General features: G+C 39.5%; 1 protein-coding gene across 1 annotated transcript in view; it reads right to left on the bottom strand.

Moving 5' to 3' along the window:
* Positions 1 to 1,048: 1,048 nt before the first annotated feature.
* si:dkey-256h2.1 (uncharacterized protein LOC337520 homolog) overlaps positions 1,049 to 23,984 on the bottom strand; it is a 28,799-nt gene continuing 5,863 nt past the window's right edge. The window contains exons 5-12 of the mRNA XM_061248817.1: positions 23,397 to 23,537; positions 20,881 to 21,002; positions 18,971 to 19,139; positions 16,978 to 17,123; positions 9,720 to 9,844; positions 6,771 to 6,897; positions 4,840 to 4,973; positions 1,049 to 1,262 (exon numbers count right to left, since the gene is read on the bottom strand). Coding sequence (XP_061104801.1) covers positions 1,143 to 1,262; positions 4,840 to 4,973; positions 6,771 to 6,897; positions 9,720 to 9,844; positions 16,978 to 17,123; positions 18,971 to 19,139; positions 20,881 to 21,002; positions 23,397 to 23,537 — 1,084 coding nt within the window. The 3' untranslated portion in view covers positions 1,049 to 1,142. The remainder of the gene's footprint in view (positions 1,263 to 4,839; positions 4,974 to 6,770; positions 6,898 to 9,719; positions 9,845 to 16,977; positions 17,124 to 18,970; positions 19,140 to 20,880; positions 21,003 to 23,396; positions 23,538 to 23,984) is intronic.

Here is a 23,984-nt window from a genome sequence, read left to right as displayed (position 1 = left end):
CTTCATACCATCCTTATATACCAGTAGCAGTCAAATCCAATTACAGGAAGACCAATAATATTATAATATGAGACCATTCAGCAATACACAACTGAATTAATCGATTAAGGCCATGCCTTGATTTTTATTGGCATAATGGCTGTGTCTACTGTAATTAAAATTAAAATGCCCAAGTGACCCTTCCATAATTGTTGTTGTTGCTTTTACCATTTCAAACTCCAGCTTCAACATTGTGTACATCATACTGTGAAGAAGTGACATGAATACAGATGACTGACTGAGATTAGAGTGAATGTGAAACACTTCCAAGAGCAGTTCAATATAATCTGAATACATTGACCAGTTTGGTTTCATATGCTTCAGCACATGATCAGCTGCCCCTTCTATGTATGCAGGCACGAATGCACACTCAAGAGTATTCTGTGGTGTGTCCGTGGCTTAGTGCCTGCCTGTATTGGCTGCTACTTGTGTTGCATTGCACTGGAGAATATGATAAGCAATGGTCTGTAATCCAGTCAGAATGCGAGGTTAGGACAACAAAGCTCCGAAAGGTCAATGATTGGATGCAAGCGGTTTCAGGAAATGTGAATGAGCAGCAGCCCAGCGTGTTACTGGAGTCAACCAAGCCGACCAATTAGATGAACCTCAAAGGGGCTGAGCTTTCAGAAGTGACAGTGGAAAAGAGGAAGGCATTGAGAAGTGACGGACCCGGAGACACTCCCCGAGGCACGAGGAGGATGATTCATTCATACATGACATTAGTCACAGGCTTTCCCTCCCTGCGACACTGCAAGTGCTCTGGTACTCCAGGATAGACCATCGCAATTACATTAAAGTGCTTTTGAGACACAGCTCAGAAACAAATGCCCCTTCAATGTTACGTTCCTTCTCATTTGTTTTAAGGACAAAATTATAGCCTGGTACACAAGATGCTGCAAGGACTACCACTATTCTTTGAACAGTGTACATTACAGTATCACAGGACATGCAAGTAGATCTATCAACCAAACCATTTGATGAAAAAAATATTATGGATGATCATAGCAAGTATTCTGAAATAAAGCTTTATTCAGTTTTCATTCATCATTGACATTTACAATCATTCAAATAAAGAAGAAGGTCATCAGTTTTCCACTAAAGCATTACTTATGGAACACAAGGTAGGAGTACATCACAATATAACCAGGGTTACTTGAGGGGTTGGGGTCCTGCCCTTCATACAAACCAAAGTACAATATGGTGTTGGGTCCACTCATGTCTAGCTGAAAAATAAAGAATAAATAAGCATAAGAGATTTCTCATCCAACAAAGCCTAAATTGGCACAAAAAAACACAAATCCTGTCATTGACAGCTGCAATCTACCAGATTTCACAGGTCTAGCGTATGGAATCTTCTGTTCCTGGCTGCATTGTGCAATGAACCAAAAAAGGATTGAACAGAAACAATGAGGATTTGCATTCCTACATTCCAGGATTGGGGTTTCCTCCTGAACTAGGACACTGGACACCAAAGGGCTATAAACAGACGCAGCAGTGTGAAGAGACTCGACAGCATCAAATAACATAACTAAAGATCAGAACACTAAATATTTCTACATTTTTCTCCTCAATTAAGAGAGGAGCAGTGTTTAAGCCAGTTATTATAACTGGATGTTGAAATCTGGAAACAGAACGTATTGGTTTTACTTCTGAACCTACGTTAAATGTAAGAAACTGTATGAATGCAAAATGTTATTTTTTTAATGGTAATGTTGGGGGGGGGGGGGGGCTTGCTCTTTCAAGAACAAATGGTTCTTTCATCTCCTGGATAATGCAGGCACACTGCAGTCCCTGCTGTTTCAGTAATGCAAATTTCACACTTCTAAGCAGGAATTAAACAGAGCACTTTATTGTGCCTTGGAAAAAAACCATGTTAAATAATGTGTTTGTTTGTTGAGCATCGTTACTGCCCCTGTGGCTATAGTAAATATTCAAAAATAAGACTGTAAATTTGGGCTTTGGAGACTTAGGCAGCTCAAATTCAGTAATGACTCTCCCTGTGCCTCCTAGTTTCTGAAGGACCACTGCGGCTTGACAACTCTCCTATTTTAAAAGGATAATTTCATGCAAATACTGAAGCAAACGGATATGAGCACTGGGTGGAATGTCTCTTTTGTTTGGCTGCAACCCAGTGGGATCTGAATTGAAAGTGAATAATTCACAAGGCCACAAAGCAATGCAGGACCACATGAAGGCCACAGTCATAGATGTATGAAAGATCCTGGTTTCATCTGGAAAAAAAGGCGACTTTACAAGTTTATTTACGATGATTAAGTTTTTATGAGTCCTTTGAGTTCTAAGCAATGAAAAAATGTTTGAAAGCATAATATGAAAATTTCAGAGGGGTGTATCAGTGGGGGAGAGTGGGGTGGGCTGCCACATGTCATATTTCTCCCCACCCACATTGGGACCCACTGCTTTGAAAATACGGTGTTACCCAGCTAATGTCACTCATCACTGTCTTTCAGATCTTATATCAATATGTAGCTAATACCTATCTCTACTAACTACAACTAAGGCATTTCTAATATCTTTCTAATTATGATATCTTCATCCATCCATCCATCCATCCATTATCTTAACCCGCTTATCCTGAACAGGGTCGCAGGGGGGCTGGAGCCTATCCCAGCATTCATTGGGTGAAAGGCAGGAATACGCCCTGGACAGGTCGCCAGTCCATCGCAGGGCACACACACCATTCGCTTTTTCTAACCTTTCTTTAACTCTCATGACTTTGCTGGGCCTTTGGAATTAAAGTTTGCTGATCTGAAATTATATTTTCCTATACCCCCTACACTGCTGTATTCACTCTGGCTTATAGAGGGCTGAGCGGTGTCTCTCCTCTGCCCACATCTTTTCCAAGGCCACTTTTCAAATCATTCAAGAGGAAGTCAAGAATGTATTATTTAAAGTCAATTATTGAACCGAAGATATCATTGGCACTCCACTGCATGATTATTGTACTTTATACAGTGAATGATCGTTTTGCCTTAGAAAAAGCGAAATGATTTAATGTGATTTACTTGGAAAGGAAACTCAGGTGGTTGTAATAGGTGTTTATCTAAAAGCAAAATGTGTTTTGTGCATTGTATACATTTTCAAAAATGTAATTAGATACTCCAATCCAGATTTACATCACAGAAGAGTATTTGTCAGGTGCAGTAAAGATTGGAGTATTTGTTCAGAAACACTATGCACAGAAACCCTCATCTGTATTCAACGAGCATGCTGACGGAGGCAGTGGCAGAGGTTTATGGCTGAATGCACTTGCCATTCATACCGGACAATCTTGTTTTTATGGATGTCAGACCTTAAGGCTGCGAGCAGATCATCTGTTTTATTTCCCTGCGAGTGGAGACATGAGATATGGTCTGCGTGCATGCGGTAAATCCCAATAACCTAAGTGCAGCAGCAAAAGGAGCAGCCCGCTCCTCCTAATTAGGAGTGTGTCTGTTTTACAAAGCTGTGAGCCTCATAAATATCATCTCATTATTGCCATTTTAGCTTGATGTGCCAGAGTGCATTAGGAAATGCACAATACCATTATGGCATAAATCAATTGAAGCGGATTCATTCTTAGCACCAGTTTCAAACATCTGCATTAGGATGTGTCATTTGAAATGGCACCTCCAGTTCCCCCTCGGTCCAGGCCTTTCTCAATTCTACTGATGACAGCACATTTTCCTGACCCTTGAGAGTAAAAATAGCCCCGAGGATCTGAAACGTTTTCAGTTAGAGTACATTCTGCTGGCAGTTAAACACGGCAGACACGATGGCCACTGGATAGTAGCTGGCAGGTACTGCTGCTGTGAAACCATAGCTGTGACCTGCCAACTCTTTGCTCTCCGTCCTATGCAGGACGTCAACATCTCTCATCCAGACCAGAAATATCGTGTCCAGGATCCCCTCCAACCCCTAAACAATTACCCTGTTAGAATATGTTTCATTCAAGCTGACAAATATTCATATATCACACCCATATATAAACACAAGTCGTTGCGGGGAAGTGAACAGGTTGGGTATTTAAGAGTGAGACTTGAGTGAGACCTCATATGTTGGTATGAGGAGGTAGAGTAATGAATTTGAGCACTACTCCGATGAAATAACATGACACTTCAGTTCTACAGGTCTGCTTGCCACAGTGAACATGCAATAACACAAGAGGTCAGCGGGACACCAATGGACTGTCTGCGCCTAATTAGGCAGCTACATTAGTCATGCCCACCATGCTATGAGTGTGAGCATGATTTCCACACAGCAAAGTAAACAGTCCGGTCACTCTGTTCCTGTCACACTCGTAAATACTATAGATTACAAGAATAGAACTAGACTGCTAGGTCCCAGCAGAACTTATGTAATCATTTCTCACAGAAAAGATTATCTCTGATAGCATTTCTCATATGAAACAAGTATAACAATTTTAATGATTCAGCTTCCATTAGTGTTTCCTATTGGGATTTACCTTCCCTCACTTCATTCGAATCTTATTAAAAAATGGTATTTTCAAGCTTGCAAAAATCTCTTGTAAATATTAATCATATATATATATATTTGGTTTTATAAGGATATAATGATTGTAATCTTTTAAGCACACATTCTATAAATTCTAAAACAATACAGTCACTCTGGACAAAATGAACGTTGTGCAATCTTTAATTGCCTTTTCATGAACGTCAGTAGTATATACTGTCGGAGGAGAGATTGACTTAAAATGAGACAGCATAGTAAATGAGACTCGTTAAAAAAGGCAAGAGACAGAACAGAGAGTGAGTGTGATGAATTGCACAACACTTGTCTTACCTGGCCAGTGATGTCAATTCTCCAAGGATTGACCTGAAGCCCATCACACCAGCCGCCACGGCCGTAAAGCCAGGTGCCGTGTTCGTTGGGCACGGCTCCCTCCTGTGCCCGGACCGCACACCCCAGGGGAGTCCCTATGGTCATTCAGGCACGCACTTCACAAAATGTCCGCCGACTGACTGGAATCATTTTTCAGTGCCACAAGAAACTAAAGAAACTTTACTCTCAAACAGGCAAGTATTCATATTTTACATCAGTGAGGGGTAATATAAATGTTAGTTATTTTCTATGAGTCATCTAAATGTCAAGGTTATGCACACTCATGTAGTAAATGCAATCGCCAAGCAACAGGTCATCCAGGCAAACAAGATACCAACCAGAAGTGTTTGATGCTTCTTGATGTTGATTAATTATTGATGCATGAAAAGCTTACAGAACACCAATACAACCTGCAATGGCCCATATCTATTTTGAGAATGTTCTGTTCTGACACTCTGCAGTTACGAGAGCCAATAAACTGTTCTCTAACCTCTGCAAAACACCACTGCAATCCTTAAAATGAGGCTTCTGAACCTGTCCAGGGCAGTTAAGGCAGTTGTCTTTCAGAAAAAGTGCACTTTTAATATGGGCATTTCTCAGTGTCTTACAAAACCAATCATACTCCTGTGCAACACTGCAGCCTGTCTAGGGCACTAAGTAATCAAACTGAATTTAACAGGTGAATGTTGCTAGTTTTATTAGTGCCAATTACTTTATCAATTCAGATTATTGAGGTGGTGCAAAATTGTTTGTGATGGCTTGATAAATAGGCTATTGGGACCTCGAACTGGCGAAGGACTAAAGTACCATGTGTGAAAACAACTGGTGGCCCTACTCATGGAGGCCGCATCATAATATTTCATTGCATGATTGTATGTATTTTGCACAACAGGTTATATGTGCTGTTTTTTATAAGTGTTATTGTGGAGTGAAAGCAGCCAAAATGCCACAGAATTACTGCAGAAAATGTTATTGTTAACAGTTTTGTCTGCCAACAAGGCTTTTAGATTTTTTTTGTATGACAAAAAGCAATTATGTCCAAAGTCTCCCCAGGTTAGGAACATAATTATGTTTACAGCAATTTCCATTTCATGCTAAGAAACATCAAAAAGTAATTAACTTGTGGGAAGTTTAGTGCCGTGAAGGCCATGCATGGCCTGCAACTTTGGCTTCTTTGTCAGTTCCATTGTTATGCATTATCTCTGCTTGCAATACAGTTCCAGCTGAAGTCATCAGAGATCTCTCTTTTCTCTCTTCACTAAGCTGAGCAGACCTGGCAGCCTGCACACTCCAACTCCCTCAGCCCCCTATGCAATATTGAGTCACTTTTTCTACATTCAATTCCAGCAAGTAGTCATTAACCTAACGCTGTTTATTACTTATTACTTAGTGCATTTTAAAGCATCTTTTCTTTTCCAGTTTGGAATCATTATCTGTGAGTCACCACTACAGCACCCGTCCCAGTGAAGTGCACATGCTTCTCTGATGCCTGCAAGCTGGAATCTTCTTCCAATGAGGGAAAGATAACTATATCAAACCACAGCTGACTCCCAGTTACAAATTTAAAGCATTCTGTAGATCCCATATATCTTGGAAAGTGATCCTGATAAAGGATAACATTTGAATCAATTTTCTTCATTTGCTTGCCCTGCTCATATCCTAAGGCCAAAGCTTTCCCTGAAATGGGGGGCTATATATATTACAAAACTAAAATTGTAGAGTACAGAGAGCTTTAAATCACTGCAAGATATAAGCTCAATTTTGAACCTCATAGCTTTTGTATGTTAACAAAAGCCCTTATTCCCTCCCCTCGTGCATGTATTCACCCGACACCTGATGATGACTAATTTAGCAGACTGGAACTGTGTAGGCTGAAATGTTACCAGGCTCACCAGCAGAGTCGAAGATGCGCGAATTATTGACCACGCCATTGACCAGGAAATGATGCGATGTCACACAGAACTCAGCACAGTCGTTCTCATCACTTCCATGTCCGGTGATTACAGCATATATCTCCACCTGGGGACCAGGGAAGAAGATCAAATGAAAAGCCAACAAGCAAAGGATGTTATCACAGCAGCAGGCAATAATTCATTCATGATATTCTGCTAGTAAAAAAGACCCCCTCTCTCTGCCACTGTAAGTTCAATTATTTCCATGAAATATGCTCTATTCCGTTTCTCAATGTGTTGCTGATCTTGTCAGGTTAAATTACAAAGCATATTTGTTCAACTGTTCTTGTAGAAGACATTAAAAAGATTTCACAGATAGAAAGGGGTGCCTTTTTCCCCAGTGAAAACTCAGGAGGGACTGCTGAATGTTACAGTGGCAGATGCATCTTGACAGCCATTACATGGTGTATGATGTCAGATTTTATCTTTATTGCATTTTCTTCATAAAAATGTAAGCATAGAAGGGAGGTTGGAAACAACTGCTTAAGAGTATTAGATGCAATTTACATTTCTATGGAGAGGTACCGTAATGCGGAGGCAATTCCAATAGATGGGGGAAGGGTGTCAGATTCAGTCCAACCACTAAGGTCTTTAATCTGAATTACAAATGTATCCGAGTCCAATTCCTCAGCTACAGACTGCTCATTAAAGGGACTGTATCACGCTGGGTGTTTTGCAGTATTTCAATAAAACATCACTCTAGACTCAATATTCCTGTGTCCTGATGCATATAAAACTATAAACCGAAGATACTGTTGTGTGCCAAGTGCTTTATTGGAAACGCCTTACCCTGTAGGCAGCAGTAAAATTACGATAAATTAGTATTTTTTAATAACATGAAAAGATCCTTATTTCATATGATTGTACATTTGAGTTGCAACTGTAACTGCAAAGGTTGTTTCAGATTTTACCACCATTTATACAGACCCAGAAGGACCACTGCTCCAGGTTTTATGGCCTGTTGCTCAGTGCACTGAATAATGGATCTGAGCATTTCTGAATCAGTACTGTCCTGGGCTGCTGAGGTTTAGCTAAACGCGGATAATTGAACACGTAAAGAGATAAAAGGCACTTGTAGCTGCCCAAATTGCACTCCAGACAAGCGATCACTGAAACTGCATACTATTGCTTATCTAGTTAGAAAACAATACCAGTTCGCTATCAGTAACAATAAGCAAATTAGCTATTACTAGTTAGCTTCCCGAATTTACAAATATCCACCTGAAACACAACGTTTGTGCAATCGCTACTATGTTCGTACTGCTTATATTTTATCGTCAGTGGATATTTGTAAATTTGTCAAGCTAACTACAGATAATTTGCTTGTTGCTACCGATAAATAACTGGTATGGTTTTATAATTAGATATGTAGACTTTGCTTGGATAATAAGCAATAGTATACAGAGTTTCAGTGATCGCTTGTCTGGAGTGCAATTTGGGCAGCTACACGAACAATCTGAATAAGCCCCCATGCCATTGGCTGTGGCAGTTACAACCAATTTTAAACCAATGAACTTGAATTGTTATACAGCTGTACAATGTTTTGAAATAGAGTGACGGCCCAACAAATGTATACTTTGAAACCCAAATTTTTACCTATTGTACCTTTAAGCTCTACCTTAATGTTTCAGCATGTTTCCCGAAATGTTCTTAGCCAAGTATACCTTCTGTAAGTGATACTTTCGAAAGGTTGGTCTGGACCACTCTTTGTTTTGTTGGAAACTGTAGTCCTAAAACTGGAAAATAATGTTTCTTTATTCAGCTCCACGTCCTGTAACAATATCTCAATTTCACAGAAAATTGTGAATTACACCGGTAATTTCATTGCAATCAAGGTTGATTTGCCAGAAGCACAAAATCATTTAAGGCACCATGACAAAAATATTAAAATAATGGAAATAAAACATGACATACCAAAGAGGGCGTATGGCTAGGTGGCATAGCGGGACAAGGTCCGATACCACAATCTGATATCACTAACAATAACCGTAGGCCTATATATAATTTGGCGAAAATTATATATATATATATATATATATATACACACAGTAGGATAATTTAGTTTGTATGTTTTTAATTCTATGAATAAGTTCCAACCAGTCGTGATAAATGCAATATTTTAAAGTGTTTTATTCATAAAGAACACCAATTTCTCTCATAATGCAGTCAAGCAGTCGATGCATGGAGTGAATAAACGAGTCGTCAATGGGCCTAGTAACGTTTCATGTAGAAGCTATGCTTTAAGCAACCTCCAAAGGGATAGTTCGAAAAACAAGCCTAGAAAACAAAATAACTTTAGTAAGGTATACCTTTCAACTCTTTGTAAAATGCTAAGAGACACCGTTATTGGGAAACGCAGCCCAGGACAATATTACCTGTGTGTATTTATACCATCTGTCCCTCTGGAGAAGCCAAATGCCAAAATATAATGTCAATTTTCCAGGCAGATGTATGGAGTAGGCACTGTCATTTACACAGATATGAAAGATATCCATCCATCCATTCTCTTAACCCGCTTATCCTGAACAGGGTCGCAGGGGTGCTGGAGCCTATCCCAGCATACATTGGGCGAAAGGCAGGAATACACCCTGGACAGGTCGCCAGTCCATCGCAGGGCACACACACCATTCACTCACACACTCATACCTATGGGCAATTTAGACTCTCCAATCGGCCTAACCTGCATGTCTTTGGACTGTGGGAGGAAACCGGAGTACCCGGAGGAAACCCACGCAGACACGGGGAGAACATGCAAACTCCACACAGAGAGGCCCCGGCCCGGGACCTCCTTGCTGTGAGGCGGCAGTGCTACCCACTGCACCATCCGTGCCGCCAATATGAAAGATATTGATAAATTGATAAATGATATTGGCTATAAATAGTTCTTACTTTTTTAGTTGAAGTTGGCACAGTGAACTTGATTGGCTGGTAGCCCTGGTTATAGTCCTTATCAAAGGTTCCTCCATTGTACAGGGGCATCAGTGCGAATGGGTAAGGTTTGTCAGAATATTGACCTGGGGAAGGTAAAGTTGTATTACATTACATTACATTATTGGCATTTGGCAGACGCTCTTATCCAGAGCGACGTACAACAAAGTGCATACCCATAACCAGGGATAAGTTCGCTGAAAGACCCTAGAGGGAAGTACAATTTCAACTGCTACCTGTACAACAAAGATAAGGACAAGGGCCTTTTTTTTTTTGAACAAACAAACAAACAAACAGAGCAAAAGTGACCAAAGTTAACTATCCAAACACTGCTTACCTAGCCAACTAAAAATACTGATACACAAAGCAAGTCACAGAGATAACAATTAAGGTTCACAGGGAGGTAGGGAGGGATGGGGAGAGGTGCTGCTTGAAGAGGTGTGTCTTCAGCTTGCGCTTGAAGGTGGGGAGAGATTCTATAGTTCTGACCTCAACGGGGAGTTCGTTCCACCACCGTGGAGCCAGAACAGACAGTAGTCGTGAGCGTGAGGTGGAGGTTCTGAGAGGGGGAGGTGCCAAGCGGCCTGTGGAGGCTGAACGAAGAGGTCTGGCAGGGGTGTAGGGTCTGATGATTTTTTGCAGATAAGCTGGGGAAGACCCTTTAACTGCTTGGAAGGCTAGCACCAATGTTTTGAATTTGATGCGAGCCATGACAGGCAGCCAGTGGAGGGAAGTAAGCAGGGGGGTGACGTGTGAGTATTTGGGAAGGTTGAAGACCAGACGAGCTGCTGCATTCTGGATGAGTTGGAGGGGTCTGATGGCGGACGCTGGGAGGCCAGCCAAGAGGGAATTGCAGTAGTCCAGGCGGGACAGAACCATCGCTTGGACTAGGAGCTGGGTCGAGTAGGGGGTGAGAAAGGGGCGGATTCTCCGTATGTTGTATAGGAAGAACCTGCAAGACCGGGTCACCGCCGCAATGTTCTCGGAAAGGGACAGTCTGCTGTCCATCACCACGCCGAGGTTCCAGCATCAGTGAAGTAACTTCACAATAACAATGAAAGCATGCATTCACTGGTACTCAGTCAGGCTTGTTGTCAGTCATACAGCTTCAAATATGTTGGTGGCCTTTAATGTTTGTGTCAATCCATCATGTTTTGCCTGATATAAATACATGCAGACCTACTGTAACCCACTGCATCAAGCTTCAAGCTTGGAATCACCTGAGAAAAGCTTTCAATTAGAAACTGGCATGTGCATAACAACTTCCTTTTTCATTTAAACATGGAGAGGATGTGATTTTTGCTGTGACTAAGCACAAAACAGGAGACATAATCAGACAAGAAATCAGACTAGGTAACAATGCATGGCTTACTGGAACAAATATAAGATGAAATAATTGTTGCAGGTCAGACTTTACTCCAATTATTCTGCAAAATGTCAAATATTGTACTGTTGTATTTTAGACAATGTAGCCAATTTCATTCCAACTCCAGACTTATTCAATGATTTGGTATTCAGTGCAACCTCTGTAAAAGGAACTAACCTTTCTTTTAGCTAAGTTTTAATGCACACAGTTCCATACAAAGTTTCCTGAATGCAACATTTTACATTCCTTCTTCGACAATGTTTTCTATAACTGTCCTTGCTTCAATCAAGAATAAATGGCTAAAAAGAAAATAATAATTATATAAGGTTAAATGTGCCCCCACCATGCCACACCCTGTCTGGGAATTTAAGTTCAAGGTTTCCGAATTCAGCAGTCGAAAGACAAGTTTCAACTGCCTCATAGCAATCTGCACCTTCAAAAAACGAAATACGTGTTCCACATCACAAAACCAAATCATACAGCGTTGGTTTCTGGGACTGCTTCTAAAAATGCAGATTTCAACTGTCAGGCTTCAAAAATCATGATCTATATAGGCATTACCACTTTCAATTAATGATTTCAATGCATTAAAATTAAAAGGAATTTGTTCCTTTCAGAATGAGGAATTTTGGGTCAGGTTCCAGGGCTCTTCTTCCTAAACCATAGGGTTTATTACTAGTAGTAATTTTGGGAAGGGGCAAGCAGGGCTGGAGAGAATACAGACATCATCACTATGGATCACTTATTTGCATGGACAATCAGCAAGTTTGCAAAAAATCTTTTTTACAAATTTGGGTCTCAAAGTCAATAATCAAAACAATCATCTGACAACTGTAAGAATTATTAACATTTGTTTTGAAGATTGCATTTACATTTAATGTATTACATGTTAAACCAAACATTAAATATGAAGTGAAGCACCAACGTACACAGCATCGCAAACCGATTGTGCTGAACCTACATGTTTCGGTTTTGAAATAAAAACATTAGCTGAGAACAGAGTAATGGGCTTACAGACAAGTCATTCTAATCTGTAAATCAATGGGGGATTTTCACTCTCCACAAAGTAAGAGCACCCTTGCCCTGCTTACTGTAATCTTGAGGCTAGCGCTGCTCTCATGTTCAAAACCAGCAATTACACTTCCTCTGACACACCAGCACAGCAGAGAACAGGTTTGATCTGGCAGTGTCCATTTCAGGTAAATCAAGATGTATCTTATTAAAGCTTTGTCTTCTCAATTATAATCACCTTGTTTGTTTGTTTCACTGATCACAATCCAAGTGGTTTAGATAAATACTTAGACACAGTTTGATTGAGATTAGACTGACCAAGGCACACGCAATTCAGCAAGGCTTTGCTGCAACAATACAGGTCAGGTGAATTTCCAAAGGGCATTAAAGGAGTGTGCCTCTTGGGGAACAGCATTTACAATGCTAGTCCTAAAAGCCCACATTATAGTAAATTGCAATATTAAGCCACACTTTTCTAATGAGGTAGTACTCTTAATGCACACATACATAGCTACAGTAGCTATAAAATAATTTTCAAAGAATTTTAAACAGATTCAAAAGTTTTGCTAGTGTACATTTGCACATTGTTTCCCTGTAGTCCTGCACATCATACCACCTGCACATAATACCAAATGTGCTGTGGAAAAATGAAGCAAGATTTCAACCTCTAGACAAAGAAAGCATGTATCTGGTACGACAGGTTGAACCCTTGCCAGGACATTTTGTTTTAGCTACTACAGACAGATATACATATAGACAGTGAAAGAAACAGTCATACACATAAACAAATAGATAGATTGAAAGATCCTTTAAAATGTAAAATAATCAGCAAACACTGCACTAAAATGAGGATAAATGCTTTCCCATGAATTCCAGTGTAGCACACAAGCATTTCCCCAGATTACAACCAAGTGACAAAAATACAGGGAAGATATTATCTTGTCAGCATTAGTAAGATTTAAATGCTAATGGTGTCTTTTATATAGAACTGCCTGAACAACATTATTCCATGGTGAGCTGTATCTTCAGGTTGCATTATGTAATTAAAATAATCACTTCTGATACATGCTGGCAACTAATGGAAGGCTTCTGTTGTCAGGAGCAAAACTGATTTATGCAGACAGCATAAATGTGCTATAACCTGACGATCACAAAGCCAAAATTAATTCATATTTAACGTGGAGTGAGACTGCTAAGTTTCACAGCGAGACAACACTGAATTCAAATATATATCTGCAGGGTGCTTCATGATTCCTACAATTAAATCCTGAAGCACAGTACTAGAATATGTTATTAGTCATATGCATTTAGGAAGTAAATGAGGAAAGTATTTTTGTATGCAGAGTAGCACCTTCAGAGATTTTTATCTCAAGAGACATTTACCTTTAAATAAAGGTTATTAATAATATTAGAAATAAATTACACATTTTGCACAATTGAAAAAACAAAAAGGCAACAAACCTTATATATACATATATTACAAAGGTACATTTTATACATGTCAGTTCAAATTCTTCATTAAGGCCACCATAGCGCACACATACAGTACCACTGAACACAAAAGAAGCAGCCAGCCACCAGCCCACCTCCCTATTGGCAGCCCATTTCAATGCATACAGTCTCTAAACTCAGTTTCAACAGTATAGTGTGCATCTATACTGACCACATTTCTTTCCCATTCTGACATTTGGTCTGAAAAACAGCTGTACCTCTTGACCACGTCTGCATGCTTTTATGCATTTAACTGCTGCCACATGATTGGCTGATTAAATATTTGAATTAGCAAGCCGGGGTACAGGTCTACCTGATAAACTGCTCACTGAGTGTACCTTAATATGCAAGCCTGTCTTTATCCAAGTTTTTAGTCTTGCTATTAGTCACCTTTTCCTCACTTCCTGTGATATAACCTTTATCTTAATTGAATGCTACTAAGAACAACAAAGTGTCTCATCACTATGGTGACTCGTTCATCACCATTTTGTTCCTTAGAAGGAAATACCAGGCACTTTGACATTGTTAGAATTTGCATACTGGCGATGTAAAACTAACCCTAGGTCCAATTTTCTAATTTTGTGAAGCATTTCACTTTTCTGCAGCTTTTCTGCAGCTAAACTCAACATGACATCACATGGTCATATTGCGACAGCAGACAGAGTACAGTTTAATATGCGAGTGTCTCGCTATGGCAACTGTAAATATCAGATATTAGTTTCGACCCCTTACGGGAACAAGTCAGGGCTTTTACCTTGAATCCCGACTAATCAACTTTTCACAATACTCCTACTGAGAGTAATCAATCACAAGGCCATTCTGATTTTTGCTGTGCTGGCAGCCTCAATTGTCAATTGGGGTATCCCCCTTCTCATTATCACTATAAATTTCTCTCTCACTTTGCTTGGTGACACAGACAGGAGTGAGTGATAAATTAAAATGCATGTCAGATAATAACCCTGGCATGAATTGCACATCACTGCTACACGTTTACAAACAATGTGGATATTCTAGCCTGGGATGTTTTCTTCAACAGAGTAAGTTTGAAGCAGGAATTACACCCTGTCAGACTAAAGTCAAAGACCATGGTTTAAGAAAGTTTAGTACATGGCAAAATGTGTTATCTGAAGTGAAGAACACGGTACAATAGAGCTGTTTCTGAATATTCATAAGAAGCATGGTTGTAAAAAAAAATCAATCCCACACAGAAGAACAATGGGCTCTTAATCTACTTAAAGCTATTCTTAGTACAGTCACCCACCCAGCCTCTGTTACAAAAAGACATTTTAAACAAGACAGGAAGATAGAAGTTCATGTGGATGGTATCTGTTCATACAGATCAACATGCAGAAGTCGAATCTGACTCCCAGCCTGTTCTGTACTGTAAGTTAAATTACAAATGCTAGAATCCTTTTTTGAAAGATAACGTATTTAAATCATTAGCTGAGAGAAAAAGCTGAAAAGGCTAACCCATTCAATCTACCAGCTATGGTGCGTTATTCTGCAGGTTGGGATGAAGGGGGGAAGGACGTATCCTTGTGTAATAGATCATCTGCAGTTAGAGCTGAAACTGGCCTGTGGGAGTCATTCAAGGACACAGGAAGAAGAGGATTCATCCCATCCTTGAGCCTGTGCACGCATACTAATCAGCACTCCCCATCACCTGCTCATAACTGGTTGACAATAACCAGGATAATGATGACGGCGTTTCTCTATTCTCACCCAACCTTGGAATTCACCACCAGGAGGAATAAACAAATCATTACCCAGTTTTGGCATGAATCTACAGTAAATGACAATAAAATAGTAAAATGCATGGAGCACTCAACATTTCATAATAAATAACCATATTTCACACAGCAGTGTGTGGAATATTGAACAGTCCACTGGGAAATTGTGGGCGAAGCATTCCTGATAAAGTTTCTTAAGCTATAATATGGCTCTGCTTTTTTTTCTAATTTTATGTGAATATATGAAGGAGAAAGCAAATCTCTGTGATTTGGACTGTCATCACATATTGCTGTCATTTTCTGTAAATCAAGCATGCACATGGTACCATCTATATTCTACATACTGCATTTGTATTCTGAATATTGGTTTTCATATTCTGAATATTGTATAACAAATATCACTGACCATGTCATATTTGGGATTCTTTTATCTTGGGAATAAATAAATATCCTGACTGATAGAATACTAGGGCTCATGTGAATACAGTCATTGTGGTCATTGAAGATCCCATGGTACTAAAAACAGATTATTTGTATTACCCCCGTTAAACAGGTTAAACAGATCCAGTGTATGATCAAGGACACAAAATGGCTGCCATGCATCACTCAGCCTGATGGTACACATTGGAAAACCGCACTGTCACTCTCACTGCCCTTTCACTGTAGCATAAAGAGCTTTGAGATCATTGGGAAAGTGCTATTTAAAATGGATCCACAATGTAAATAGATACTGCACAAAAACATAGCCAACAAAGTCAGCACGATTAAAGCAATCTCCCAATAAAATATGCAATGATCAATTGCACTAAAAGTTATTTTTTTATGGATTAATTAATAAAGAGAATAATAAATTTACAATGTCATGTTATGACAAAAAAGATTTATGAAACCATTTGAAAACAAATAAAGATGTGCAATAAGACTCAGTAATCATGTAATGAATTATCAATTAAATTGATACTATCAAAAGGCAATGAGATAAAATGAAATATCTGTATGAGATAAAATGATGAATTACTCATGCCTCTTTATGTTTGACAATTACTAAATATGAGTAAAATATCATACTGAACCCTGCAAGAATATTAGGCTTGTGGGTCTGATTGTAAATCTGTAAATAATCTACTGTTATACAATTATTGTGCACACAAAACAATTATTATACACAGTTATGACCCTACGAGATTTAGAAATGTAGAAATGCAGAAAACGTCTTCTTTGGGAAAGAAGTTTGAAAAGGGCTGGCACATTGCACTCTTGAAAGACTAGTCACAGTTGTCACTATAAAGGGCTCGCTGTAAGCACTAGGGAACTGCTGTGAAGAAGAGACTTGAATGGCAGAGAATAATGGGCTGTATCGTTAAAAACCCGACTGAGCCAAACATTCATGAAATATCCAAGGAATATACAGAATTTGTACTAACCTTGGCCATTTAAGTGTGGATTGCAAGCCAAATTTCAGTATAGCCGATTTATCTAACATCAAATACAATTTGCAAAATATACAAGAAGGCCTGTGACTATTGCTCAGCCATTAATACAAGGTTTTCCATCTACATTTTCTGCTGGATTAAAACTCCATCTACATTTAGGAAAGCAGCTCCGTGTTTATATGGCTCACCTGAATGATTGCTACTGCTGAATCGCAGGTTCAAGGATGTTACCCATGGCATTGCCCAAGGCACTGTCTTCATGGTGAAGGCACATTTTCCATTGTTCAGCAAGGGCAACAGCGGGGAGACATCAGTCAGCCAATGCCCAGTCCCTCTGTGAGAACATATGTGTATCCATCAGTTTTCACCCATTCACTGTGCAAATCAATTATCCAATAAGGGACTTTAATTAAATGCATATTCAAAATAAATCCCATCCTCACACAGGATAAGTTAATAGGTGAAATTACATGACTTGGAGAACAAAAGACTCCTTGAATTCACAAATGATTGGATTTTCTTTGCATAGCTGTACAAAATTATTCATTTATTTTTTGTTAAATTAATAAACCAACCAGGGCCATTTACCCACTGTTCAACATCCAGACATTTAGACAACATTGAATTTCCCATATTAAAGTTCAAGTACTTTCAGGTTTTAAGTTTGAACAGTGTTGAAGCTTTTATAAAATATGAATATGCTCAAGGTCATATCACATGTTGTCTTTAATGAAAAGAAATGTGGTAAATGCGATGAATTCAGAATAAATAAAATATACATTATAATTTATATCAGCCACAGAGGCCCTAAAAGCACAGTGCTCACAGTAATTACGCATCATTTTGAGTTCTGCATTCTCTAAGCATGCACTCTTGCAAGTGAATGAGTAAAGTAATGACGAACAGTAAGTTTTAAATTACTCTTTCGTCTGTTTTCATTAAAGTTTTTCATTACTGTAGATATTGCAGTCTCCCAGCTATGTTTGCCACTTAATTTTTGTGTCATCTGGTGTATTACACAGCATTATAATGTTTTTCTTATTACATCCATCAAATAATTTACAACATAGACATAAAAAAACAGACTTTCCCATTTCTTTCTGTGTAGGGTAATTCCAGGGGAAAACAGCTCCCTTTCAATCTTTAAGATCTTTCTCATATTTGCACCCATAATGTAACCTTGGATAATGGCCATCAGTATACTTTTGAGAAAGAAAACACAAACTTGCCTGCCTCAACTTTTGATTCAGAGTTTGACAATATGAATTTAAACCTTTAAAGATTGATAGCAGTTTATGAAACTTTGTTTTGATTGCCTGATGGACTACTTTCAACTTCTTTTGAGCGAACTTTTGAGAGTTTTGGAATGTATTATTCCTGACAGGAGAATCCCCCAAGGCAGTCAATGCGGTGTCCATCCAGTCACCTTGCTCTTCATTACATGGCAATTCTTATTCTGGCACTTCATTGGATTCTTATGTTTTATCTGCTCTACTTGAAGCCTTCTTTCAAATGTCAGAAAGATATAAAAGGTCAAGATTGAAAAGGATCCATGTTCCCCTGGAATTACCCTTGAGAGAAGCTTATTCAAGATGAAAGTACTTTTTTGACTGATGCTGCACTATGATTCAGATGTTTTTGTGTTACCATTTTTTTTTTACCAGAAAAGCAACCTATGACATGTATTAGTGCAAATGACCATTCTGCACTCGTTTCATTGTTTCATTTTATCTTGTTTATCCACGCTGCACAGATGTACAAGCTCACGCATGCCGCAAAACATGACTGAAATGGAAAAATAAGCGCATCTGCCTGACCTCCAGGCCAGCTCTATTAAGCACACTGTGTATTACCTGGAGCTTCAGTTTCCAAGGACTAACTGTAACTTCCTTTCACAGAAACGCACGTTGCTATAATGCTTTGAAACGAACAGTCCTTGAGGAAAATAAAATAGTTCCAATTTCACTGTTCAGCCTTGCTGACAAGGTACACAGTATTCAAGGCATCATCCACTATTACATACTTTCCGTTTAAACAGAATACTAACTGAGGAAGTTCAAGTGAAATGCCTTGCTGAAGGGTACAACAGCAGTGCTTCTCTAGGTTAAAGGCCTAGTTTCTAATAGTTTCCCCTGCCAGTCTCCAACTAAAGACATTAGCGCAATATTAGCAACAGGTTACCTGCGGAATGCCGTGATCCAACGGCCAAGTTCCATGTTGCAGTAGGGACTGAAATAATCGCAGCACACAAACAGCTGCACAGTGTGATCCCAATGAGCACACGTCTCATCCCTTTTCCCAGGACAAGACAGGGATGCATCCAACTCCAGCACATCAAAATTCACCATATCTGCCATGTAAGAATAGAAAGATAGTTGTCTTTCCAACAGGCCAGACAAGAAAAGCATGGTCACAGTTCACACAGCTCTGTCACTGGCCTTCCCACAGTACTAATGGCTGAACACTGCAGGAGATGCAGGAGTGATTATTCACTCCACTGGAAAAGTATTTTCTGGGGCTGCATCTTCCAAATCTCACTCTTTATTTCAAGTAGTACAAAGATTATTAGTCTACTCTTGTATTTTATTTTGATAGATATGAAGTATTATTTATTATCTAGAGGGGTTGACTTGGCAATAGCTTACATTCAGACCTGTATCTTGTAACAGTTCAACATAAATCCTGGGCTTAGATTCAAAAGTTGAATTAACTATGTCTTAAAATATACCGACATCTTTTTAAACACCAGAGTATGCAGGAGTCCTCACGCCGTTGATCCTAAAATATCATTTGTGAATGAATGCCATCTTAAATGCAGTGTCATAACATTCCCCCTGAAAATGAATCCATCCATACCTCTAAAAGGGCTCCATTATGAGAGACATTTTCACGGAAGTGGCAATTACGCCCATTCTCTGACCTTCCTCATCAGGCAGAAAAATGCTAAATGCGGTCTAGCATCTCTTTAAGAAGCCCGTCTCTCCAGGCTAGTGTACGCTCCCTAATAATGATGGATCTCAACATAACTTTAACACTCAGCACAATGTGTTCTGTACACGAAAATGGGCAATGCAGAAAAAGCACATCAACCCAAAGTAAAGTTTAAAATACTAATGGGACCATTATCATGCATTGTGCAGAATGAAGATGGCAGATTTTAAAGTACACAATGCATTTGTTGAATGTCAAATACCTTGTCAAAATGGTCCAATGGGAATGAAATGTGAAGCAATTAGTGGCTTAGTGGAATTAAGAATGCACACAATGCAGTTGTGGATTTCTCCAAAGCTCTTTGAACCCCCACCCCGCCCCCGTATGGTGCACTGAGAGGCATATACTATGGGACGGTAAAATGCCAAATATTCAGACACCATTTCATGTGAGAAACTATAGAATATCAGGAATCCCAGGTACGTGCAGGGAATAAAATACTGCAGAATATAGTTTGCATAAGGTATTGCAAGTTATCCATGTTCCTTAAGCCAGTTTAATATAACAAGTAATAAGATAACACACAATTTAAGACTCTAATTAAGACAAATAAAATAAAATGTGTTCTCACAAAATGTATAAATTAAATTCGAGTAGACATTAATTACGGTCTTTTCATAATCAGTATTAGCATTCAGAAGGCAGTGTGTACTTTCAGAGGACAGTAAGGAACAGAGAAAGAAAGAAAGAAAGAAAGAAAGAGCATTGATGAAATAATTAAATGACACCGCTCCCCCTAACATTCTTTGCATTATTTGCAGGCAAAATGTCTTTGATGTGTGTGAAATGAAAGAGGCTGGAAATTAAAATGGAGGAAGAGAAACAATGTGAGACATATGACCTTGCATTTCCATTAAAAATCAAATGGATATTCAATGTTCACCCTAGCTACTTCTGAAGCACAACAACAGTATGCACGCCATTTATGAAAGAAACGCTGAACACCTTGTAAACATTCCCTCAGCCTTTTCCCATTACTTAGTCAAAATGCCACAATCTTGTAAAAAACTAAAGCAAGAGGAAAATATAAATGGTAAATATGTCAGGGCACTGCTCCTGAAACAGCGCACAGATCAGAGATCAGTGGTCAGTTACAGTACCTGCAGGCAGGTTCACTGTGGCGACAGCCCCCTCCTGACCCTGCATCAGCACATTGTCAAACACACTGAGCACCTGTGCTGGGCTGTGTAGTTGCTCCTGCAGCTGTCTGGAATAATCAAACCTGCAGAGGAGTGGATGAACAGTGAGGAAAAGGAGCTAGCGATAATCATTTCAATAGTTTACATATTATACAAGTGACGATAACTGGAGCAAATTATGTTAAGTGCCTTGATTATTCATCTAGATTTTTAAATAGTTTATTTTATTCATTCATGTTTATTTGAATAGGGACAATGCATAGCATAGCATCATTACTGCCACTTTACACCAGGTTGATGTAGCTAATGTTCTGCATCCAGAGACTATAGCTATTGCTAGTTTCCAACTCCCGTCCCTAGTTAGCCTTTTTTATGGAAAAGTCAATTATCTCAAGTTTCTCAAGAATCCAGCAGCGCTATCCCACCCAAAGGAGCATTTCAGAGGTCTGCTTCTGTAATTACTGCTCAAAACTACAGGCACCAGCGCAATGCCTCTGCAACAACTCACATACTAATGTACAGATATGCACAGAAACGAAGGACCCTACACAACCATGAGTTCTACAGAACACCGCATTTTTAACATTCAATTATTCACATGTTGAAGGATATGCACAAGCGACTATAGGATATTATTCATGTATCTGTTTATAGCTTTTTGTTATTTAACAGGCATACAAATGCAGTTGAAAGAGGGATATGAAGAAGGAGCGAGATAAATATTGCATGTCAGTTTGTACACAGACAACTTCCAAAACATTGATTTACCTTTTCCATAAACCTGTAGTGATGCTTATACATATTTAATTTGTGAGGTTTCATGGTTTCATGGTTTATTATTATGCTTGGAAACCACCCCCTGTAGCAGGATTTCAGAAAGATTTATAACAGGTGTGCACACTTCTAGCTTTACACCAGACCATATAGGGAATAGACCATAAAATATGTTTGCCACTCCCCTGGCACTCCCTCCCTGCTCATTGCAACACTGCCTGGAGACAAAGGGAATGTGTTCCAGCCCTGCCCTCATGGGCCTGATTTAATGATGTCACCCTGTGCATAAACCATTCCTGGCACTCTTTCCATTTGCCACTATATATTTTGCAGCATTACATCCATTCAGCAAGTTCAGTGTTACTACAGAAAGTCTCCATTCAGATTTTTACACAACGTGTCATTTTCAATAACAGTGGTGGTTGAAGATACTCAGTAAAATGTACTGCCCAGGCACAAAGCCAGTATTGGGCCTGAGCAGCATTGGCCCATCCTCATTGTGCACAGGCCCACCTACCCTGGCTTAATGAAAAAATATTTTTGTTTGTTCATCAAATAAACTTTATTTGTTTTGTGTCCTAACTGAATTTGTGTTCGGGATGAGAGGAACATTATAAAATAAGTTGTGGGAAGAAACCAGGATGTAATTGGTAACTTCCTATATTGTACTCCGCGTCCAATCAAAGTACAGATAGGAGGGATTCATCTTGTGTGGTGTGCTACCTTGAAGAGGGAGTCATACCTGCTAAAAAGTAGATATGCTGCTAAAAAGGTAGATATGCTCGTTGACTCTTTTGTTCGCTAGCTAGACCAGTCTCTACAAAAATGGCTAAACAGAGTTCTTTGCGGCATTTTTTTTTATAAAACCAAGAGTACAAAAAGATGCTACACTGCCACCATCAGATGAATCTGCACAGCCCAGTTGTTCTGACCCTGGTTACTTTGGGAAATTGCAAAAATACTAGGGGTTTAGTTTTTACTTTCTGAGCTCTGTTCGATTGTCCACATCCTTGTGTTCATCCTTACGATTAATTTTCTGTATTTTGTAACAGCGTGGTGAGTTTGTTATTGCAATCTCATTCAATCTCCTTTCAAGAACTTTATAAATACTGCCATGAGATAACATCCACAGTCAGTACATGCTGATGACAGAAAATTGCTGATACACACAGCCCCTATAGAATACTGTGGGCACTGTGACTATTACTATTGTATTAACCATATGGGTCTCTCACTCATTCAGTTAAGGCACCACAATATGGCGGTTATCTGCATCGCCCCGGGTATGGGAGGGTGCAGTCTGGTGACCTCCGCTGGTTGAGCAGGAGCCCTCAGACTGTATGCCAAAGCCGCATTTGAAACATCCTCCTCCAACTCGGGTCTGTGCGAGCTTGGCTGTGGACTGAGGTGTGACAAGGAGCAGGCTGATGACGCCATGTGCTTTGGACGGGAACCACTCTCCCAAATTGGCAGTGGAGATCAAAAATGAACCTGGCTATGAGTACTAAATTGGATATTCCAGATTAGGGTTGGACATATTCAGTCCCATGTTTGGTGCAACTTTAATAATAAAAAATAAAACAATAGCATGACAATAGAAGGGCCAGTATGAAGTTTTAACACATGTAATGCACACAGCTGTAGAGGACTGTGCGCAAGGGTACAAATATGGGTTAGATGGATATTTAATTCAGCACACTCACCACTGGGCTTGCCAGCTGATGAATCTGAAGGTGGGGTAGAGGAACCAACCCATCTCAGCCAATGCCCCTTGCTGGTCAATACCAAAGAAGAAGTTTGGAGAAGGGGTGGTTTGGAATGACACGCTCACTTGCTGCATTTTCCTGTAAAGAACAGCAACAAATGTTGAGACCTTGGACAACAGATGTCCAAGAAACTACACTCAGCGACCCCTTTATTAGGTAGCCCTGTACACCAGCTTGTTAATGCAAATATATAATCAGCCAATCACGTGGCAGCAACTACATGCATAAAAACATGCAGACATGGTCAAGAGGATCAGCTGTTTTTCATGTCAGAATGGGGAAGAAATGTGATCTAAGCGACTTTGACTGTGGAATGATTATTGGTGCCAGACAAGGTGGTCTTAGTATCTCAGAAACTGCTGATCTCCTGGGATTTTCATGCACAACAGTCGCTAAAGTTTGCAGAGAATGGTGTGAAAAACAGCAGTTCTGTGGGCAAAAACACGTTGTTAATGAGAGAGGTCAGAGGAGAAGGGCCAGACTGGTCGAAGTTGACAGAAAGGTGACAGTAACGCGCAGCAGGCT

This window comes from Conger conger, chromosome 1, assembly GCF_963514075.1.
Source record: "Conger conger chromosome 1, fConCon1.1, whole genome shotgun sequence".
NCBI classification, from domain to species: domain Eukaryota; kingdom Metazoa; phylum Chordata; class Actinopteri; order Anguilliformes; family Congridae; genus Conger; species Conger conger.
Note: the sequence above shows the minus strand (reverse complement) of the source record. Positions and strands in the feature narration are given on the sequence as shown.